The sequence below is a fragment of the Tachyglossus aculeatus genome, chromosome X1 (genome assembly GCF_015852505.1).
Source record: "Tachyglossus aculeatus isolate mTacAcu1 chromosome X1, mTacAcu1.pri, whole genome shotgun sequence".
NCBI classification, from domain to species: Eukaryota; Metazoa; Chordata; class Mammalia; order Monotremata; family Tachyglossidae; genus Tachyglossus; species Tachyglossus aculeatus.
In genome coordinates this window covers 117,417,239-117,436,463 of record NC_052101.1, presented here as the reverse complement: position 1 = coordinate 117,436,463, position 19,225 = coordinate 117,417,239, and the positions used below count along the sequence as shown (strand labels likewise).

General features: G+C 49.2%; 1 protein-coding gene across 1 annotated transcript in view; it reads left to right on the top strand.

Annotated features, from left to right (window-relative positions):
- The first annotated feature begins 2,067 nt into the window (after positions 1-2,067).
- The window catches only part of BRD4 (bromodomain containing 4), a 62,424-nt gene continuing 45,266 nt past the window's right edge, over positions 2,068-19,225 (top strand). Inside the window, 3 exon segments of the mRNA XM_038740571.1 lie at positions 2,068-2,352; positions 9,415-9,552; positions 11,416-11,551. Coding sequence (XP_038596499.1) covers positions 2,068-2,352; positions 9,415-9,552; positions 11,416-11,551 — 559 coding nt within the window.

Sequence of the window (19,225 nt, the reverse complement as noted above, 5' to 3'; positions counted from 1 at the left end):
ATAAAGGTTAACCCATGAATTTATTAGGGTTTGAAGGTGAGGGATGGTTGTTTTAGGAAGACATAGATGAGGAAAATAGTCTAAATAAAATTAGTGCCGAGAATCGAATCTCTGACTTCAGGAAGCAAGGTTAATAAGTAAATCACCTTTTTATTGATCCTCTTTGTTGTTTGCCTTTCCTTGGCCTGCTACTGTTAGGATCAGAAAACAGACAAATGGTTTGAAGAGAGAGCCAAGAGTCAGGCCCTCTAGGAGGGTCTCATCCTGGTTTTATTTTTGTCTTTACAGCATTCCTCTAATTTGTAGATATAATAGAGTGGATAATCTCTTATCTCCCCCCCTGAGACCTTTACCCCTGAAACACTGAAGTATTCCCTCCCTTTCCCCCTAACATTTAGCTACAGCTGTTTAAATTCAGTTGCTTCCCCCTACCTATAATTTGATTTAGGATCTTATCCACTAGATTGTCGGTCCTTGAATGCAAGGAGTTATTGTACTCTCCCAAGAAACTAGTAAGGACCTATTACTCACCTCCTTCCTCTCTACACAAGTACTCAATAATGATTAGTGTGTGTACTGTCACTCCTGAAGCAACAAGTTGGTTGGAAGAGGGCATGTATAATTGATGCCCTCCATGCCTGCCAGAAGAAACAGACTGAAGATAACTTTAACGTTAGGTTAAACAATGGAACAAGGAAGTGCAAAATTTTTTCTCCAAAAATCTGGAAAAATTAACCAGTTTGTAGGAGCTATGAAAACCTTGGTTTTGGAAGAACTGACTGCATAAATGCTGTAGGTTTGAATGATGTTGGAAATGGATCAGGGAAGGTTTTTTGGTAGGGAGTTAGATTTCAGGGGGGCTTTGAAGATGGTGTGGATGGTTGTAGGAAGGAGAGGAAAGAGGTGATGGAAGGATTTGGGGGAAGTTCAGGCCCATTGGTTTCTGTTTTACCAACAAAGTAGTTGCGGTGGGGTCAGGCAGGGAGTGGTGGGGGTTATGGATGTGGGAATCTGAGAGAGAAATAGGAAGTGTAGTTGAGCAGAAGAGGGACAAATTCTGTAGCAGGTCAGAATCGATTGGAGGTGATCAAAGTTGGCCTGGGGCCTTAATTTTCACCAGAAATGCTCAGCTGGAAGGGTGCTGGAGCAGACAGCATGATCCAGGCATGGGAGTTAGGGGTGTGCCTCATCGAGAGATAAGAAGGCACAGTAGTCAAGTTTGGTGAAGAGGTTGCTCACTTTTTGCATCGAAGCCCAAGGGGGATGTGATAGTCCAGAAGAGCTGGAGCTGGTCCAGAGCCTAGGGGCATGGCAGGTACCGAGGACAGAATTAGGGGGTGGGCAGGGGCTTGGGGGTTAAATGGCGTGTAGGGAAGTTACCGTTGGATAGTGTCAAGTCTGAGTTGTTGAGATTAGAAATGGGGCAGTGCCTGGAGTTAGAGAGAGCCTGGGTCTAGGCTGATTTGGAATGGAGCCAGGTGTTCAGCAGAGTTGAGTAACATGTGGAAATGGCTGGCTGGTGGGGTCACAGGGGTCAGCAAACCGGAGGTTGAGACTCCCCAAGGATGGGAGTAGGAAGGAAAGAGAGACATCAATCAGAAATGCAGCAGTGGGGCCAGGGTAGTTTACGGTGACCAGTCGCCGCAGTGGGTGGTAGAGCCCTGTAGAGGCAGATCGAAAGTGGTCTATCCTGGGGTGAAGGATTTAATGGGCTTTTCTGTATTAGGATCCACCTCTGCCTTTGTTGCAAATGCCTTAAGAAATCATTCCATCTCTGATCCAATTTGCTGATGGTACCAAACTAAGGAGAGCAGGGTAGAGTGAACCAGAAGCGTTCCTTTGGTGCGGGGGGGGGGGGCGCGGGGCGGTGTGAGAGAGAGAGAGACTATATGAATCCATAATGTGGTGGTGTTGCAGAATAAGAAATGAGTTCCCAAGAAGTTCTCTTGTGGTTATTTTGAAACAAGTTTCAGGTTATCACTTGGGAGAGGGCTGACTTTTTTTTTTGGCTTAATGATACTTTTCTCTTGCAGAGTGCCTAGTGAGAAATGCAATGGGATCAATAGCATGTCTATGGAGAGCGGCCCTGGAACGAGACTGAGAAATTTGCCAGGAATGGGGGATGGACTAGAAACTCCACAAATGTCTACCACGCAGGCCCAGGCCCAACCCCAGCAAGGCAATACTGCAGGCAGTAACCCCCCACCCCCTGAGACCTCCAACCCCAACAAGCCCAAGAGACAGACCAACCAACTGCAATATCTGCTCAAAGTGGTGCTCAAGACACTATGGAAACATCAGTTTGCGTGGCCTTTCCAGCAGCCTGTGGACGCTGTCAAGCTCAACCTCCCTGTAAGTAGCGTTTGATACGAGTCCTTATCACTCCGGTTCTTGTTGCTGGTTACAGGGGTCACTTGACCAAATTCTCAGTTGCTCGAGGTCCCTCCGTCTTCACGAGGGGCTCTCTTGGACAGTGTTTTCCGATGGGGTGTTGGTTGGTTTTGCTTTTTCCGGTTAAGCACCCCTGTGGACAATGGAAAGCGCTCAGCAGAGGAAGCGTGGGGAAGAGGGTTTTAGCATGCTGTAGGGGACAGGTGAATCGAGCTGCTCTTTCTGTTGCGGTTATTTTAGGGGGCTGATGGGAGCAGTGAGAGTTGTAAAAAAAGGGGGCTGCCTGAAGGTCGGGTAGTGAATGGCGGTTTAGGCATTGGGAGTTAAGTGGAAAGAATGGAAAAGACAAGGGTCAGAGAGCTGGGAAGAGCACCTAGAAGGTGGATTTTCTGTAGAAAACTACACTACCGGCCCCCACGTTTGCCTGAACTTGCCATGACTTTTTACACTTCCCTTTCCCAACCAGAAGCTCCTTATTAAGAACAAGCAAAAGGAAGGCAAGAAACCTCCTACTCTGGGGGTTTCTCCGTAGCCCCATTTATGTTTTGTTTTGAGCAACAAGACGCGTTTTCCCGGTGTGTCTCGGGGAAATGAGGAGAGAACCCTCTCATTCGAGTAAAATGCAGGCTGACGATGGTGATTTCCGTAGCGCTCAGAGGCGTGGGAGAACTCTTAAGCGCAACCGAAGAAGAGGGTGGAGGCGATAGACGGGTCCAGTGATCTGAGAGTACTTTGGGAGGAAAATAGTAGGGCCTGACCCCCGGATAGAAACTAGAGAGAGGTTAAAAGAGGAAGAAGCCCAGGAGTAGTGTGGGAAAGCAATCTTTTAAGCCATCTGGTGGTGGGGTTTTGAAGTGACTTGTGAGAGAGCCATGTTTGTGTGTACATATAGAAGGATGGCTGATTTGGGGGGATTGGGGGCCGGGGGGCACGTTGGCGGGGAGAGGGAGGGGCTGTCACGACTGGGAAATTGGAGGGATTAACCAGCGATCGCCTCCTGGAAGAGGTGGATTTTTAAGAAGGATTTTAAAGGAGGGGGAAGGGTGCGGTTTGGTAAAGTACTAACGGCCTTTTCTTTCATTCAACCCTCTATCATATCTTCAACTTTCTGTTTCGCAATTTCTCCATTTGCTGTATTCAAGCCGAATAAGCAGTTCTGAGGAGCAGAACACGCGGCTCAGTAGCATGGAGAGCCTGAGCGTGTGTGAGCGTGTGTGTGTGTGTGTGTGTGTGTGTGTGTGCGCGTGTGCGCTGTTGTTTTTTTGTTTTGTTTTTGTTTTGTTTTCCTTTCAGGTCTTAAGGAATCGTTGTTTTCAATATGCTACTACCAGCTCCCAGCAATCAGTCACTAGTTATTTTCTGATTTTTCTAGACCCTCTGAGGTATTTTGAAAAGAGTAAGGAGTGCAAACTGATATTTGACCGTTATGGTCGACCAGTCCAATTCTCGGCCTAATGAGGTACTGGTCAAACACCAGAATCTTAATTAGAAAGTGTACTTTTTGACAGGTGAAATGTACTCAAGGATTTGGGATGTGGTTCTGGTTCATAGAATGTGGGGATATTGAAGGGAGCTCAGTAGTTATATTAGGTGAATTCTCCCTCCTACCGTTGTAATGATAGATTCGGTCCGAAAAGTACAGTAGTGTTTGGCTTGCATTTGTGCCCTAACTCCTTCCATTCTAAGCTCTTGCTTTCTCTTAGCCAATTCTATTTTAAAGGGCAGGAGCAGTAAAAGGAAGAGGAAGGGCGCTTGAATCTTTCTACAAACCTCTTGAAAATGAATATTTGTAAACTGCAGCCCAAAATCTGAAGACTGGACCATCTTGAAATAAGGGTTGAGATGGGTAGATTCTCCAAAAGTGGATAAAGATGATCACTCTGGTAGCCGCTCCTGAATACCCTCTGGACTCGTCCTTGTAAAGTTTGAGGGGCTGCCTCCCCGGAGAGCAGGTCAAGCTTCGCTCCTCTCATGGTCCTAGAGAGGACGGCCCTTCTCCCCTCCAGTTTCCCTCCTGACACCTTGCTGTGACGACCTCAGACACTCACCTCAGGTAAGCTAATCTCAGCTTGGGCAGGTGGAGGATATTATATCCTCCCCACCCTTCCACCCGTTGGCACGACTAACAGGGTTCCCATTCCTTATCAGCCAGTAGGGCTCCAGAACTCCTGCGTTAGTGTCGGCCCCCCTTTTTACACCCCTGCGTATTGTGGGGTTGTCTGGGAGGAGAGTTCATTGTCTTCCCCCGAAGCCCACCCTGTCTGCCATCCCCCCACATTCCCAAAAAACAAACCTTTTAGTGGTCTCAGGGGAGTCTTCTCCTCCCTGCCCTTCCCCCTCCCCCCAACTTTTTTGAGCGCCCTTCCCCACCCCCCATGCGGTGTGCGGGGGCCGGGGGGGGGGCGTCGAGGGGGAGGGGGGCAGAGGAGAAGGTGAGAGGTCTGCTTCGTTAGAGCCGTCCTGCAGCACCTGTTTTAGTAGCCACAATCCTGCCACCTCCTTGGGATCAGTTATGGAGTTGTACCAGAGTGATCATCTGGCTTGTCCCATGGCTACCATTGGAGAAGCAAGGGTTACTTACCATAACCTAAGTTCTCTGAAGGTTTGTAGACATACCAGATGATCACGCCCGCCTCCTCCCCATCTCCCTTTCTCTCCCTCCTTTTCTTTTCTTTCTCTCTCTTTCTCTCTCTCTTTTTCTTTCTCTCGCTCTCCTCCCTCCCCCTCATCTCTCTCCCCCCCCCACTCTCTCTCACACGCTCTTGTGTGGTGCATTTTGCTCTGTGCTCTTTGACAGAGCTCTGACTCTGTCTGAGAAACTGGAGGGCAGAGGGGCCGGCCTACCTGGACCACGGAAGGGGGCAGAACGTGACCTTTTTCTGGTCAGGCTGCCTGTTATCCAGGGAGACAGCCCCTCGAGCTTTACAAGAACAGGTCCAGAGGGTTTCTGGGAGCACCTGCCAAATTGATCACTGGCATGTCTACAGGTAAGTAGCCTTTGTGTCTTGACACACCAGGGATTTGGTCATCAACAGGCCTTTATCGCCTTCCAATTGGCCAGTGGAGTTTGACATTTTTGTTGTCTAGTGCCTGAGTGAACAAATTACTAAGCGAGCACTGGCAAAGAGTGAAGTGAATTATTGGCTCTTCACTAATTCCTTCTGACAGGACAATTCTGAAGGTGTGCATTGTAGATTCAGGATTCAATGCTGGATTCTTTGAGATTCTTAAGTGGTTGTGACTGAGTTCCCGATATAATTTATATATATATATAGAGAGAGAGAGATAAAGATATCAATCAGGCGTATTTAAGGATATCCTTTGTGTTTCACAATCTATTTGTTCTTAATAGATTCCTTTCCGCAGTAGTCTCTTGCAATAAGACCTGGAAGTTCAGTGTCTTATTCTGGTGCAATTTTTGCAGTAAACTTTTTTGGGGGGATGGTGGATGGCTTTACTTCAGCTGTTACTTCCCACAAGTCAGTAAGATTGTCTGTGAACATCCAATACCCCTCCTCACAGGTTGTGACATTTCCTGGGGCCCGCAGCCTTAAACCCCAAGCCCCCGAGACACTTTTGGAGCGCTCAGACCCCGTTCAGACTCCGCTGGGTCCTGAAGTCCTCCAGTTCTTCCCTTCCAGGGGCTGCAGGATTTGGGAGATCTCTGCCTAGCATAACCCAATTCCTTGCACCCTTATTGCTGCCACTACTTCCCCCTTGTCTCAAGCCCAGGTCTTTCTGTGAAAGCAAAGGGACTAGCCTACAACCTCACCCCTGGGGGGGCCGGCCACAGGAAGCTCACAGCCCCCACCTCTCCCCGGCTTCTCCTCCGAGCCCCCCACCCCACCCCCCCCACCCCCAGCAGGCAGACTGCCTAAACGAGAGATCTCAATGCCATTTAACAGTCTTTTTGCAAGTGTTCTTAACTGGGTAACAAATGAACAGAAATCTGGTCCAAACCTCCTTTCCCCAGTTGTAAATATTTTCCCCCTCCAGGAGCCTTTCTACCTTCCTGTAAGTTTCCTGGGGCTCCCGTTCCACTGGTCCTTTCGCCTCTTCTCTCGGGGTGTCCCAGGTTCCAGTCTCACCCGTCCCTCAGATGCCAAGGCTGATCTGTGCCGCTTCTCCCTGCTCAGGTTCAGGAGCCTTGCCCTTCCAGAGTTCTAACCTCTGGACCCTGAAACTTTCCCAGTACCCCATATCCTCTGGGATCATCCCTGTGAATCCCTCTCTGCGCCCCTGTGTATTTCCCAGGTCGTGGCTCCGAGTCCACCCTCCTAGGATCACGGTGCAAAACCTCTCTCTTCCAAATGGCCAAGAGTTTTGTTCCCCAACTACCTGGCCCCACTAGGCCCTTCCCAGTCCTTTCCTGATCCGGCTCAACGCCAGGCTAATACCATATAAGGCATTATAGCTGCTTAATTAAATTTCCCTGCGGGGCAGGGGGAGGGCACACTTTAGGATTTCTGGGATCCTCTTACCCCTCCTGAACATGGGGGCCGCCACACGGTTTAACTCATGTTCATTTTAGCCAGGCTTGGAAAAAACTGTTCCCCCAGGACACTGTCCCCCTCAAATTGTCCTCGGGGTTAGTACTCCAGAGCTGTTGGGTGGGTATTTGTTACTCCCAGGATTGTTGGACTAAGTCTGTGCTTCCCAGACGGTCTTCTTTGGTGGGGGCACACCGAGCACACGAAGGAACAGTCTGTGGCCCCACCACCAACCTTCCCCTCTTGACATTTTGTCTCCCCCATCACCCCCTCTAGAAGAGAACCTTGGGGAACGGCAGGGAGGAAGTGCTCCCAGACCAGTTCCTATGGGATGTAAGGTTCCTGTTTTTCAAGGGTGGGTAGCCATCAGGTCCTTACTAGTGGATGAGCTGTGCCTCAGCTCTCCAGATCACGCCCAACCTCCCCGCTGGCTGCTGGGGCCGACGATCTCGGCGGGCAGAAGTGGCGGTGCGCCGTGTCCGTTCCGGCCACGGACCAATTGAAGAGGGCCACAGCCGTGCATGGGATTTAATGTGAATTTGGCTTGAGCTGTCTTCCTTTTCTGTTTTACTGGAGGAAGTATCTCCCCTCAAGAGACTCCTCCCTCCTCTCTCCTCGCTTTACAACTCATTTGTGTTTGTGATTTTGTTTTTCTCTGACTATGGTTTAGGGGTTAGATTTGACACTCATCTCGAGCCAGCAGAACAGCCTTCCTGCTGTCGAGCTCTGGTTGCTCATAGCAAAGGAGGCGGCGTTCTGGCACGGTTTAGGACAGCCCTTTAAGCAGCGCAGTCTTCAGTCGTTTCGAAGGCTCACACAAGGCAAAGAATAAATGAGCAAGATGACAGAATCCGACCAGGTCAGCACTGTTGTTCATCCACCAAATGGTATTTATTGAGCACTTACAATGTGCAGAGCGCTGTACTAAGCACTTGGGAGAGGACAGTGCAACAGAGTTGGTAGACACTGTCCCTGCCCATGAGGAACTCTCATCACCTTTTGTTTTCGGGGGAAACTTCTGGGTATGTCCCAAGAATTGGCCACTCTGTCGTCTTTAATGTCCCCAAGCGCTCAAAAGTGCTCCCACACAAATGGGGATGTCTGGGAGTACTCTTCCCCGCAAGCCCCACTTCTGTTGGCTGGGGCTAAGAGGATCTATCCCCAGTCAAAGTAACCAATCAGTCGTATTTTTTGAGCGCTTACTATGTGCAGAGCACTGTAGTAAGTGGTTGGGAGAGTACAATACAACAGAATTGTGTACAGTAGACACGTTGCCTATCAACAGCAAGCTTACAGTGTAGAGGGGGAGACAGACATCAGTACGAATAAAACATTGATATGAATAAAATAGCAGAGGTTGCTCTAATCTCTTGCCCGAGGAGTCTACCATTCTACCCGTTTTAGTCTTTCCTGTGTGAGTTCTTGGAGCTACTGAAGACTACTGTTCTGAAATCCATTGATTTGACCTTTTTTTTTTAATGGCACCTTTTCCTCCACCTAATTCAAGGTATACACACCGTGCACCTTTCATTAAAAGTGAGAGCAGGGAAGAATTTGGGAGTGGGAGAGAAGGGAAAGAGGTGGACAGGAGAAGGAGCAAAGGATTATTTCAGAGAACGGGCTGACAGACTATAAAACTGTGCCAGCAGCCGATCACGGCTTTTGTCCTTGGGGAAAGCTCCAAGGAAACCAGTTCCAACATGTCAGTGCCTCTGATGGTAGTAGAGGAGAATGAAGATTGGCTACTGTGCTGGGAAAAGGAAAAGAAAGTCCACTATTTAGGAGTATGCCAGTACTTGAGGGAGGGTTGGGTTGTTTTATGGCACCTCAAGACTTTGACCAGGGCAGGCTACTGCTCCATGATTGGTGTCGTGAGGCACAAGCCAACAAATCCACTTTTTAGGCCGGAGTTTCGAGATAGCTTTTCGATTGGGGCTTTTGTAACTGATGAGGAAACTAGCCCAGTTATCGTGGCATCATGGCTGCTAAGGCGAGTCGTGGTCTTGTCCACTAGACTTGGAGGGTGCCAGCCAGGTATACCCAGTTTCTCCTGGAGTAGGGGGGTGCCTTCCCGTAGAACCCCGGCCTGCTTTAAAGAAGCAGTCGCCCCGGGGCTGACATCCCACGCCTGAGCACAACGGTTTCTGATCACGCCATCGTACCATGTCCAGATAGATACCTGTTGTCAGAAAGATGCCCCCTAATTCTGCCCACCTCCACGTTCTGCCCAAAACTGGTTGTGAAAACACGCCCTGTGGCGGGACGGAATGGAGCCGTTAAGTAGGGCCGCCAACCCCTGCTCTTTCCCTCCCTTACTGAGATCACGCGTGTAGTACGGTGATCTGCCTGTATCCCGTAGACCCTCAGTATAGACTCGCTCACTGACTGTTGGGGGACTCTTGGGCTGTCTAGAAAGCTCTCTGAACTTCGGGGAAGAATAAAGCTTTGTACTGGCTGTGTTGTGATGTGTATGAATTAATACACTGTGCTGTGCTACTGTTTTCATCGACCTGTGTCTTTTTGCTCTCCACAGGATTATTATAAGATTATTAAAACTCCTATGGATATGGGAACAATAAAGAAGCGCTTGGAAAATAACTACTACTGGAATGCTCACGAATGTATCCAGGACTTCAATACAATGTTTACAAATTGTTACATCTACAATAAGGTAGGATTTCATTGACGAAGGCAGTCCCTGGCCTATCTCTTCCCTGGTTTCTCGAGGCACAGTACGTTTTCACCCAGATTTTTGAGGAAGCAAGACTTCAAGCTGTCAAGGACACAAGTAGACCATGCTTACTGTACCGGGCTGCCAGAGCTGCAAAGCCGTAGCTCTTCCTGGTGACTGAAACATCTCCAGTGTAGGCAAGAACACTAGGAAATCTGCAGGCTTGCCTACGATGCTGCCTAGGGAGAAGCAGCGTGGCCCAGTGGATAGAGCCCAGGCTGGCGAGTCAGAAGGACCTGGGTTCTAATCCCAGCTCTGTCATTTGTCTGCTGAGTGACCTTGAGCAAGTCCCTTAACTTTTTCTGGGCCTCAGCTTCCTCGTCCGTAGATTGGGGATTAAGACACAGTCCCATGTGGGACAGGGGCCATGTCCAACCTGATTAACTTGTATCTTCCCCCAGTGCTCAGTACAGTGCCTTGGCACATAGTAAGCGTTTTAACAACTACCGTAGGGGGGAAAATCACTGATGTGGCAATTTACAGTGCTGCTTGTGGCCCAGCTGAAGTCACTTCTTGAGCCATCTACAGGGAAGCTGGCAAAAATAGCAGCCATTAGAAATGGAGTAGGATGGGGATCTGTTTATTTGCACACACTACAGAGCGCTTGTGGTTTTGATCCTCTCTGAGCCGTAACTAGTTCAGGAGGAAAAACTGCCGTCCTTGAACTTCCAGCCCTTCAGGATGCTCTCATTAGGTCGAGTGAATGGGAAGAGTGATGAGGGAATCAGCCTGAAGAATCTATTTGAACAATGCAGCTTGTTACACGGGGACAGTCCCGAACCACTGTGGAATTACAGGAACATAACTGTCTAATGACGGGTGTTTAGTTGTAGAACAGTTATTAGCAGGCACTTTGGCAAGGAAGCAGTATTCCCTTGTCCTCTAACAGATGTGTAGAACTAAACATCTCATCTAGCCACCATCCAGTAAGTTCATACTGCCCGGTCCTGCTGTGAAGCAATAGACTTTGTTTATAGCTTTTGCTTCCATAGTGACAAACGAGACCCGTTTGGAAGTTTAACTTCTCTTCAGAATCGAGTAGAAGAACTCCAGGGAGAAACTGAAGGGAGCTTTTGGTGGTGACTTGGTAGAACAGAGGAAAAATCACCACTGAGACTCAGTGTCCCTTCTCTCCGTCCCTCTGTCTCCCTCTGCTAGCTTTCAAATCGAGTGTTTGATGTTCAGCTTCTCGTTTAAGGCTGACTCGCAAGGCAGGGATTGCAGCACCTGTCGTCTTTCTTTCAGAGGGTGAGCTGCCCGGGCATATTGAAACCATATATTTGCCGAATAGCCCCGTAGCAGATCGGAGCTCTGTGAAGGAAAAGAGAGATGATGGGATTACGTAAAGAGCCTGCGAACTGAGCCTTGGACTACTTACTGCGAGTTGCTTGGGGGGTGGGGACTCGATTACAGGAAGGGTATTGTTATCTGTGCTCAGAAAGCAAATGAAACAAGGAGTGTGGTTATTACATAGATTTGATATGTGTTTAGCGAGGAGAAAGTTGGCAATGATGTACAAAAAGTGAGGGGGAGAACAGCATAAGGTTGGTGGCTGAGGGGAAGCAACCTTCAGCAGGGTTACAAACTGCCACTTGAGATGCAGTGAGAAATTCCGGGCTGTACTTTTTCAACTTGGAAGTGCGTGCACAGGGCATTTAGAAGGGCCACAGTGGCTAGGTCCCGGGTCACGTGTCAAACATAAATAATGTGGTTATACTGCGGGTTCTGAATATCTAAGATGTTGGTCTTTCTGTTAGCATGTGGATTGTGCTGCCCAGCTAAACTGTGTGTCTTTTTCTCCAGCCAGGAGATGACATAGTCTTAATGGCAGAAGCTCTAGAGAAGCTCTTCCTGCAGAAGATCTCTGAATTGCCCTCAGAAGAAACCGAAATTGTTATAGTCCAGGCGAAAGGACGAGGACGTGGGAGGAAAGAAGCAGGTAGGGTAACGGAACGTTGATGGCCCCTTAAATTCATTTTCAGCCCCTAAGGGTCTTTCCAGGAACCAAAGGACCCCTACCTGGCTCTTGTTGTGTAGCTCTTTGGCTTTCCATTCCATTCCTTATAGCCATGTAAGAACTGAGAGACTTTTTTTGCTCCCCTGGCTCTTCTGAGTCACCCACGGTGCCTCCTTTCCAAGAACTTAATAGAAGGGAAAACCCGTGGTTGATAATGTAGAATGTGAGCAGAAATCTGGGAGAAGAATCTGAGCTAAATTAGGCATAGAGTGGAAACAATACTGCCATGTGGGCTCCCATTAGACAGGATAACCGATTAGATGGCACTTCTCCCCTGCCCCGAATTTTCCTGTAACCAGTAGTAAGTTTTTCGCCCCGAGGGTTGAAATTCTGTTCCCCCATTGAAGGATTCTCTGCTGTAGTACTTTAAAATGTTAGAAGGAAATATTTCGAGTAACTCTCTGTGATGGACATTTTAGAACTGACAAAATTTCACGGACATAGTCCACTCTGCACAGCCCCATTATAGAAGAAACTGCTATCTAGGTGGTTTGAAAGGTTCGCCTTAGGCTCCAAAGTGGGTCAGAAGCCAAGCTGTATTTGCAGCCGAGTTTTTTTTGCCTGGATTCCACTGAAGTCTATGGTTCCCCAGAGGGTAAACCAATAATGTGATGTGTACTTTGAAATATAGTGTTGTATAATGTCAGTGTGTTACCTGTTTTGCTTACATTTTTGTTTTTCTGAAATTGTCGCTTGCTTTTTCATTCCTTGGTTAAACCCAGGGTTTTAAGGTTTCCTGGTTTTGGACTGGGATGGGGAGGGGAGATGCATTCAGTCTAAAAAGTGTCCGTTGGTGCGTTTTGGCACCTCCTGCTAGCAGCCCTGTCCAATATATAGGTGGCAAGTGTGCCACTGTAGTTGGTGGCGTACTTTGCCGGCGAAATAATTTCCCCCTCAATATCAGCTGTTAATTTCTAGTAGAATTCCTGGGAAAGAGCTCTATGAGAGTGGGCTAAATCTAAGGGCGTTTAGAATGGCCATGTTTCCCGAATTCCTTCCAGTAGCCTTTTGGCGTTCCATTATCAACGTGAACTGATGAACCGTCCCATTTCACTCAGGTTGTTCTCCGAGGTTCTTTTCACCCCTGCGGTATATACCTCTCAGAGATTGTTCTGGGTGTTCTGAATTGAGAGAAGCGTGGTGCCCGGTCACCCTGTGAGTCAGCAGCAGAGCTGGCCCTCAGAGTGCGAGGGGTTTTTTTTTACATTCCTAATCAGATCCTCTGGTTTTGCTAACTCTGACTTGCTGTTACTATTCAGGACCGTGGCTTTCTTCCCCATTGGGTTTTTGATGTTGTGACCAGCAATGTGCTGCAATAACAAATGGGCCTTTGATGTATTTGTGCCCTAAGAAAGCCTGCCCCTTCCCTTTTCCCCTTCCTCTTCCTTTTCCTTGCCTTCCTTTCCTTCGCATGGGGAGCATTCCCTCTGTTGCTGACTGACAGAAGTGGGGGAAAGTTGGTCTTCCTGCCTGGGGTGATGGTCTTTCTCTTATCAAGAGTCCAGGAGACTTCTAGGCTGCAGATTTTGAAGTGCTGAGCGTGAAGACCTTAAAACCTAGGGCCGGTCTTCCACTCCTGTATTTCCTGATTGATAGACTTCTCTGAAACTGGTGGGCGAAAGCTGTTGAGAGCGGAATTAATTGTTAGTACGTTTGGTTTTGTTCTTTGTCTCCCCCTTTTAGACTGTGAGCCCACTGTTCGGTAGGGACTGTCTCTATATGTTGCCAACTTGTACTTCCCAAGCGCTTATTTCAGTGCTCTGCACACAGTAAGCGCTCAATAAATACGATTGATTGATTGATTGATTGAATTAAGGAAAGTCAGGTGCCCTTAAAATTGGAGCGTGTGTTACTTTTTAAAGGGAGGAACCTGATAGAGCAAATGTAATATTTAAGCTTATTCAAATGATATAAAGATGGCGGTGACCTGGGTTCTAAGCCCAGTTCCACCACTTGTCTGCTGTGTGACCTTGGGCAAGTCACTTAGCCACTCTGGGCCTCTGTTTCCTCATCTGGAAAATGGAGTTTTGATCCCTGTTCTCCCCCACTCCTAGTTGGTGAGCCCCGTATGGGATAGGGACTGCGTCTGATCTGTTTGTACTGTATCTACCCCAGCGCAGAGCCCGGTGCTTGGCCCAGAGTAAGTGCTTAACAAATACCTCTGCTGCTGCTGTTGTCGTTGTTGTTATGGGTGCAGAACCTAAGTTGCCGTGGATTCAGAAACTGATGGAAGCAAAATAGTTTGGCTGGAGGGCAGCATCTGCCAAGGGAAACGGGGAATCTCCCAATAAGGCAAAAACACAGACATAACACAAGATAAAATAATTGAGACGAAACTGAAGTCTACAAAAACAAGGCAAGCACAAAGCCACGTTCGGGGCCTATGCACTCTGCTTTGAGGAGCTTCCCCACTAAGTTGAGGGAAAATGCAATTGTAAGATGACAGCAGATACAAATGACCTCTTTCCCTCCCCTCCCTCCACCCCCACCATAAATCTGCGGACCGTGACCTTGAGAGTTAATAAAGGGAAACGCCTCCAACTCCTTTATCATCCGGGTGTTGTTAGCTTTTACGTTTGATAAGGCAGAAGGGAAAAAAAGCAGGGGCATGCAGTTATTGTGACCCACAGGCCATTTGTTTCTTTCGGCAAGCCCATGGGCTGGGGATGGGGAGGGCCGGGGGGCGGTGGCTAGACGACAGAAGAACAGTCATATCTGTTCTTCCAGGAATACATCCCGTTAGCCCCCAACACCTTTCGCTGGTATTGGCATTGCGATGTTGCCCAGGGGCCTTGAGCGATAGCTCGTTTGAAACAGAGCCAGATGAAATTGCACGGCGAGCCAGAATGTGGGTCGTATCTGGCTCACCCTTCGGTTAAAGGACTGGGGGCCGCCTAACCTAATGAAAAGAAAGACTTCAAGTATCCGGAGGGCTCTCACAGAGAGGACGCTCATTAGTCGGTCTCTGTCCGCCGAGGATTGAACAAGAGGAAGTGGGGATTATATGTGAGGAACGATTTGTTCATGATCAGGATGCCAAAAACTGGGAACGGGCCATCAAGTGAGGATCTTTAAAGAAAGATTAGGCGGCCATCTGTCCTGATAGACTCAGTAATTATTTTCCAAGGTGGGTACGCCATACACCGGCTGTTTTCTGATTCCCTCAGGACTTGTCCTTTAAAGCTTGAGGGGCTGGGTGGTAATAATAGTAATAATAATTGTGGTATTTAAGTGCTTAGTATGTGCCAGACACTGTACTAAGAGCTGGCGTGGATGCAGGCAAGTCAGGTTGGACCCAGTCCCTGTACCATGTGGAGCTCAGTCTCAATCCCCGTTTTACATATGAGGGAACTGAGGCATAGATAAATAAAATGACTTGCCCAAGGTCACGCAGCAGACAAGGGGCAGAGCTGGGTAGCAGGCAGCCGGGCCAGAAAGAGATCAGGCTCCACCAGATCTTGGGACCTGATGGTCCTAGGGAGGGGCTGGCGCTTCTCCCTTCCACCCCTCCATTTTCTCTTCCGATGCTTTGCTGGGAAGAACGCAGAGACTCACCCCAGGTAAATCATCTTACATTGAGCCGACGGAGGGTTAGTCCACCGCCTCTGTCTGCTCTTGTGTCCCGTCCCATCCGGATCTCTCTGATCTGATCTGATCTGATCTTCTAGACTGTGAGCCCGTTGTTGGTTAGGGACCGTCTCTATATGTTGCCGACTTGTACTTCCCAAGCCCTTAGTACAGTGCTCTGCACACAGTAAGCGCTCAATAAATACGATTGAATGAATGAGTGAATCTCTCCCTCCTTCCCACCCCCTGCAGGACCGACAAGGTTCTTGTGCCCTGATAATCCGCAGGACACCGGTGCCCCCTTCCCACACCTCAGGGTTGATGGGGAGGGGAACTCCCTCACCGAAGCTCCCTTGCTTAAGGGAGCTCCCTAGCACAGTCTGGTCAACCCATCCTCTCTCTCTCTTCTCTCTCCTCTCTCCCTTCTCTCCCCCCTCCCGGTAGGGCTCTTGGAGGAATTCCCAGACCTGCAGTGCCAGAAGACTAGGGGCCAGTTTTTAAAAATGGAAAATGAGGAGAGAGGTAAGGCCCATTAGCTCTCTTTAGAGAAAGTAAGGCCCCATAGGAGATTCAGTCCCCCCCGCCCCCCAACCTCCCCCAACCCCAATCCCTTCCTTTTCCTAGGGAGAAAACTCAGCCGAGGTACGGCCTAGCCCAGTGGGGTTGGCGGCCCCACATGAATCTTTCTACACGGTCAGGCCTCTCTCCATCCTCCCCTCCCCATCCAGCATATAAAGCCTTGCTGCCATGTAACAGCAGCAGCCTCCTTGGCTTTCAGGGTGGCATGTTCACTTGGCATATATCCTCATCCCAGGCGATCGTCTACACCCGTGACTTCCCTTCATGGCGGATCTTTCTCTCGCTCTCTATGGCTCCTTCTAGGTGGGCTTCAAGCATCAGTGTCTGTCTTGCTGAAAAAGGCTTCTCTTGATTCCCATCAACCCTCAAGCTATTGCCTCATCTCCCTCCTGCCTTTCCTGCACAGACTCCTTCAACGGGCTGCATACACTCTTCCTCTCCACCAACCTCTTGCGTTCTGGTTTTTTGCCCACTTGGCTCTCCTGGAGCCCTGCTCACTCGGGTCTCTGATGACTACCTTTTGGCCAAGTCAAATGGGCTGTGCTCTTAATCTTAGTCTTAATCTTCCTAGACAGCTGTTGATCCCTTCCTTCTCCTCTCTGTCTCTACCTCGGCTTTCTCTACTGACCGCCGCCCCCCCTTACACATGCACGCACGCACCCTGTAAATGTGACTGTCCCAAGATCGTGCTCTGGTTCGCCTACTCTGCGTGCTCCATGCTTTCTGTCTCAGTGGTGCTCTGTCGTTGACTTCCAAATCTACCTCACCTACTTTAGTCTTGCATTTCCTCCTGCCTCTGGGGCCGTGCTACATGCATGCCTTGCCTGCATCTTCAGCTCAACATGGCTAGAACTGAAGTCATCTCCTCACGAACCACCACCACTACCACCTCTTCCTCTTAACTTAGTCTCTCTCAGATGACACCACCATTTTCCTTCCCGTTCCATGAGCTTACAACCCTTGAATCATCTTTGACTTCTCTGTCTGCTTCTCACATTTAGTCTGTCTTTCTAAAGCCTCCCAGTTGCCCCTTATTCTCTGTCCTGGCTCAAGCTGTGGTCATTGCCTTACTGGTCTCCTGGCCTCCAGCCTCTCCCGTCTTCAGCATATTCTACCCTCTGCTGCCTAGACCATCTTCCTAAAACTCTGTTTGGAATACAGCTCTCCTGGCATCAGATACCTCCAACATCCAAAGGGTACCTGTTTCTCTCCCTGTCCCAGAGATGCCTGACCATTGGCTTAAAGGCCCTCTGCCAAATCTCTGTCCTTACCTTTCTGCTCCTGAAAAGTCTCCCCAGGGCAGGTCATCCCTCAGCACTTACCTCTGTATCGACTTATTTGGTTTTTGACTCACTTTTGCTGTTACCTGCTGCCTAGTTGTCTGTTCTTTCTCCTCTTCCCACTCTTTATGTAAGCGATTTGTCTGTGTGCCTCCCCCAATAGACTGTAAGCTCCTCGACAGCAGGGAACGTGTCTTGTATTCATATTGTATGTGCACAGGCACCTAGTTTGGTGCTCTGCATGCAGTTGGTGCCCAATAAATACTGCTGCTGAATGAATCAAACGGCCTCCTTTTGTGACCCTTCGATTCTCCCCCTCCTGGTGCCACAGCGTACTCTTTCTATGGTCACACTCCCCCAGCACCTCGCCAGAATTTCATTATTTTCTCACCAATTTGTTATCCAGGGTGTTTTCCCCCCTTGGGTTTCAGGAGCTGCAGTGCATGCTGTCCCCTCAGAGTCAGTCTGCTGACCGGGCCAAGTTCAGGGACTCCACTCCTTTGCTTTAAGCACTGGGCCATGCGCATTCAGTTAGGTGTCTCCCGTGGCCTGCATCGTGTCAGGATTGCTTGAACTGAGGTTCCAGCAGCCTCCCCCCTCCTTTACCAGTGTGGCTCAGTGGAAAAAGAGCGGACTTGGGAGTCAGAAGTCATGGGTTCTAATCCCAGCTCCGCCACTTAGCAGCTGTGTGACTTTGGGCAAGTCACTTAACTTCTCTGTGCCTGTTACCTCATCTGGAAAATGGGGATTGAGTGTGAGCCCCATGTGGGACAACCTGATGACCTTGTATCTCCAACAGTGCTTGGCACATAGTAAGCACTTAACAAATACCAAAATTATTATTATTACCAGAGTCTAAATCAGGGGACCACCCAGCAGGCAGCACCCCAACACCCATCCTGGGCAGTGAGGTTCCCCCAGTTCCACCTTTCCTGGCACCCACTTGGCGAGAATTGGCTGAAATTTCTAAAGCGGGGAAAACTGTGGCACAGGAAGCAGCGTGGTCTAGTGGATAGAGCCCAGACCTGAGAGTCAGAAGGACCTGGGTTCGAATTTCGGCTCTGCTACTTGTCTGCTCTGTGATCATGGGCAATTCCCTTCAGTTCTCCATGCCTGTTACCTCCTCTGTAAATCGGAGATTAATTAAGACCATGAGCCCCATTTGGCAAAGGGACTGTGTCCAACCTGATTTGCTTGTATCTACACCAGCGCTTAGTACAGTGCCTGGCACATAGTAGGTGCATAACAAATACCATAAAAATAAACAAACAAGTGTTGGGTTTTGTGAGCGGAGGCCACTCGAGCAGTGGCTTTTCAAAACGTGGTTTACTGTTCTGCTGCCAGTGTTTCCTCCGGAGGAGTATCCCTGAGCCTGCGCATCTGGCCTCGGGAGGCGGCCAGTCGAGCCGAGGCGTTAACTGGCCCCGTTCTGATGTGGAAGGTGACTTTTTGAACCTCTTCCTGAACATGAAGCGGAGGTAATTAAGCCGTTGCCTGAAGATCCTGAAGAGGAACCCCAGCTCTCCTGCTCTTAGAAGCTGACCGTCACCATTACGTGCACCCTCGTCCCTTGCCACACCAATTTCTCAGGGAAGCAGGCGTGCCTGCCTTTGGGAATCCGGGGCCTGCAAAACTTCATCAGTTACGGTGGATAAGTGGTTTCGTTTGGCACGGAATTCCTCTCGCTTCAATCTCAACCCCACAGAGTCAATGCATTCATTCCCTCCTTAGAGTCCCCCTCTTCTAGAAACGCTTGTGCTTTAGCTGGGCGCATCGATAAACTTGTAGAGATTTTTTTTTCATCTGCTCAATTCTCTGCCTGTGTGGTAGGAAAATCAGCAAAATAGGAGGGGCTGTCAGAGGCCATTCGTCCCTCCTACCAGAGGCAGCCTTTTTAGCTGGGCGAGAGACCCGTTAGGGCTAAGCCAGGGCCTGTGTGTTACCAGCTTCTGCGCAGTTCAAAATGTGGCTACGGCCAAGTCCGTCCTGGTCAACTCTCCAGCGTTTTACCAAGCACGTTAGTTGTTTTGCCAGTGGAAAATCTTTACTGAGGGAGACGACCGGATGACCTCCCAGAACAAGGAAAGCCCATCCCGGTACCCTAATCCCTGCTCTGACTTTCTGCTTTGCCCAAGTAGAGGTCATGGAGGAGGGATTCCAACTGGCTTCC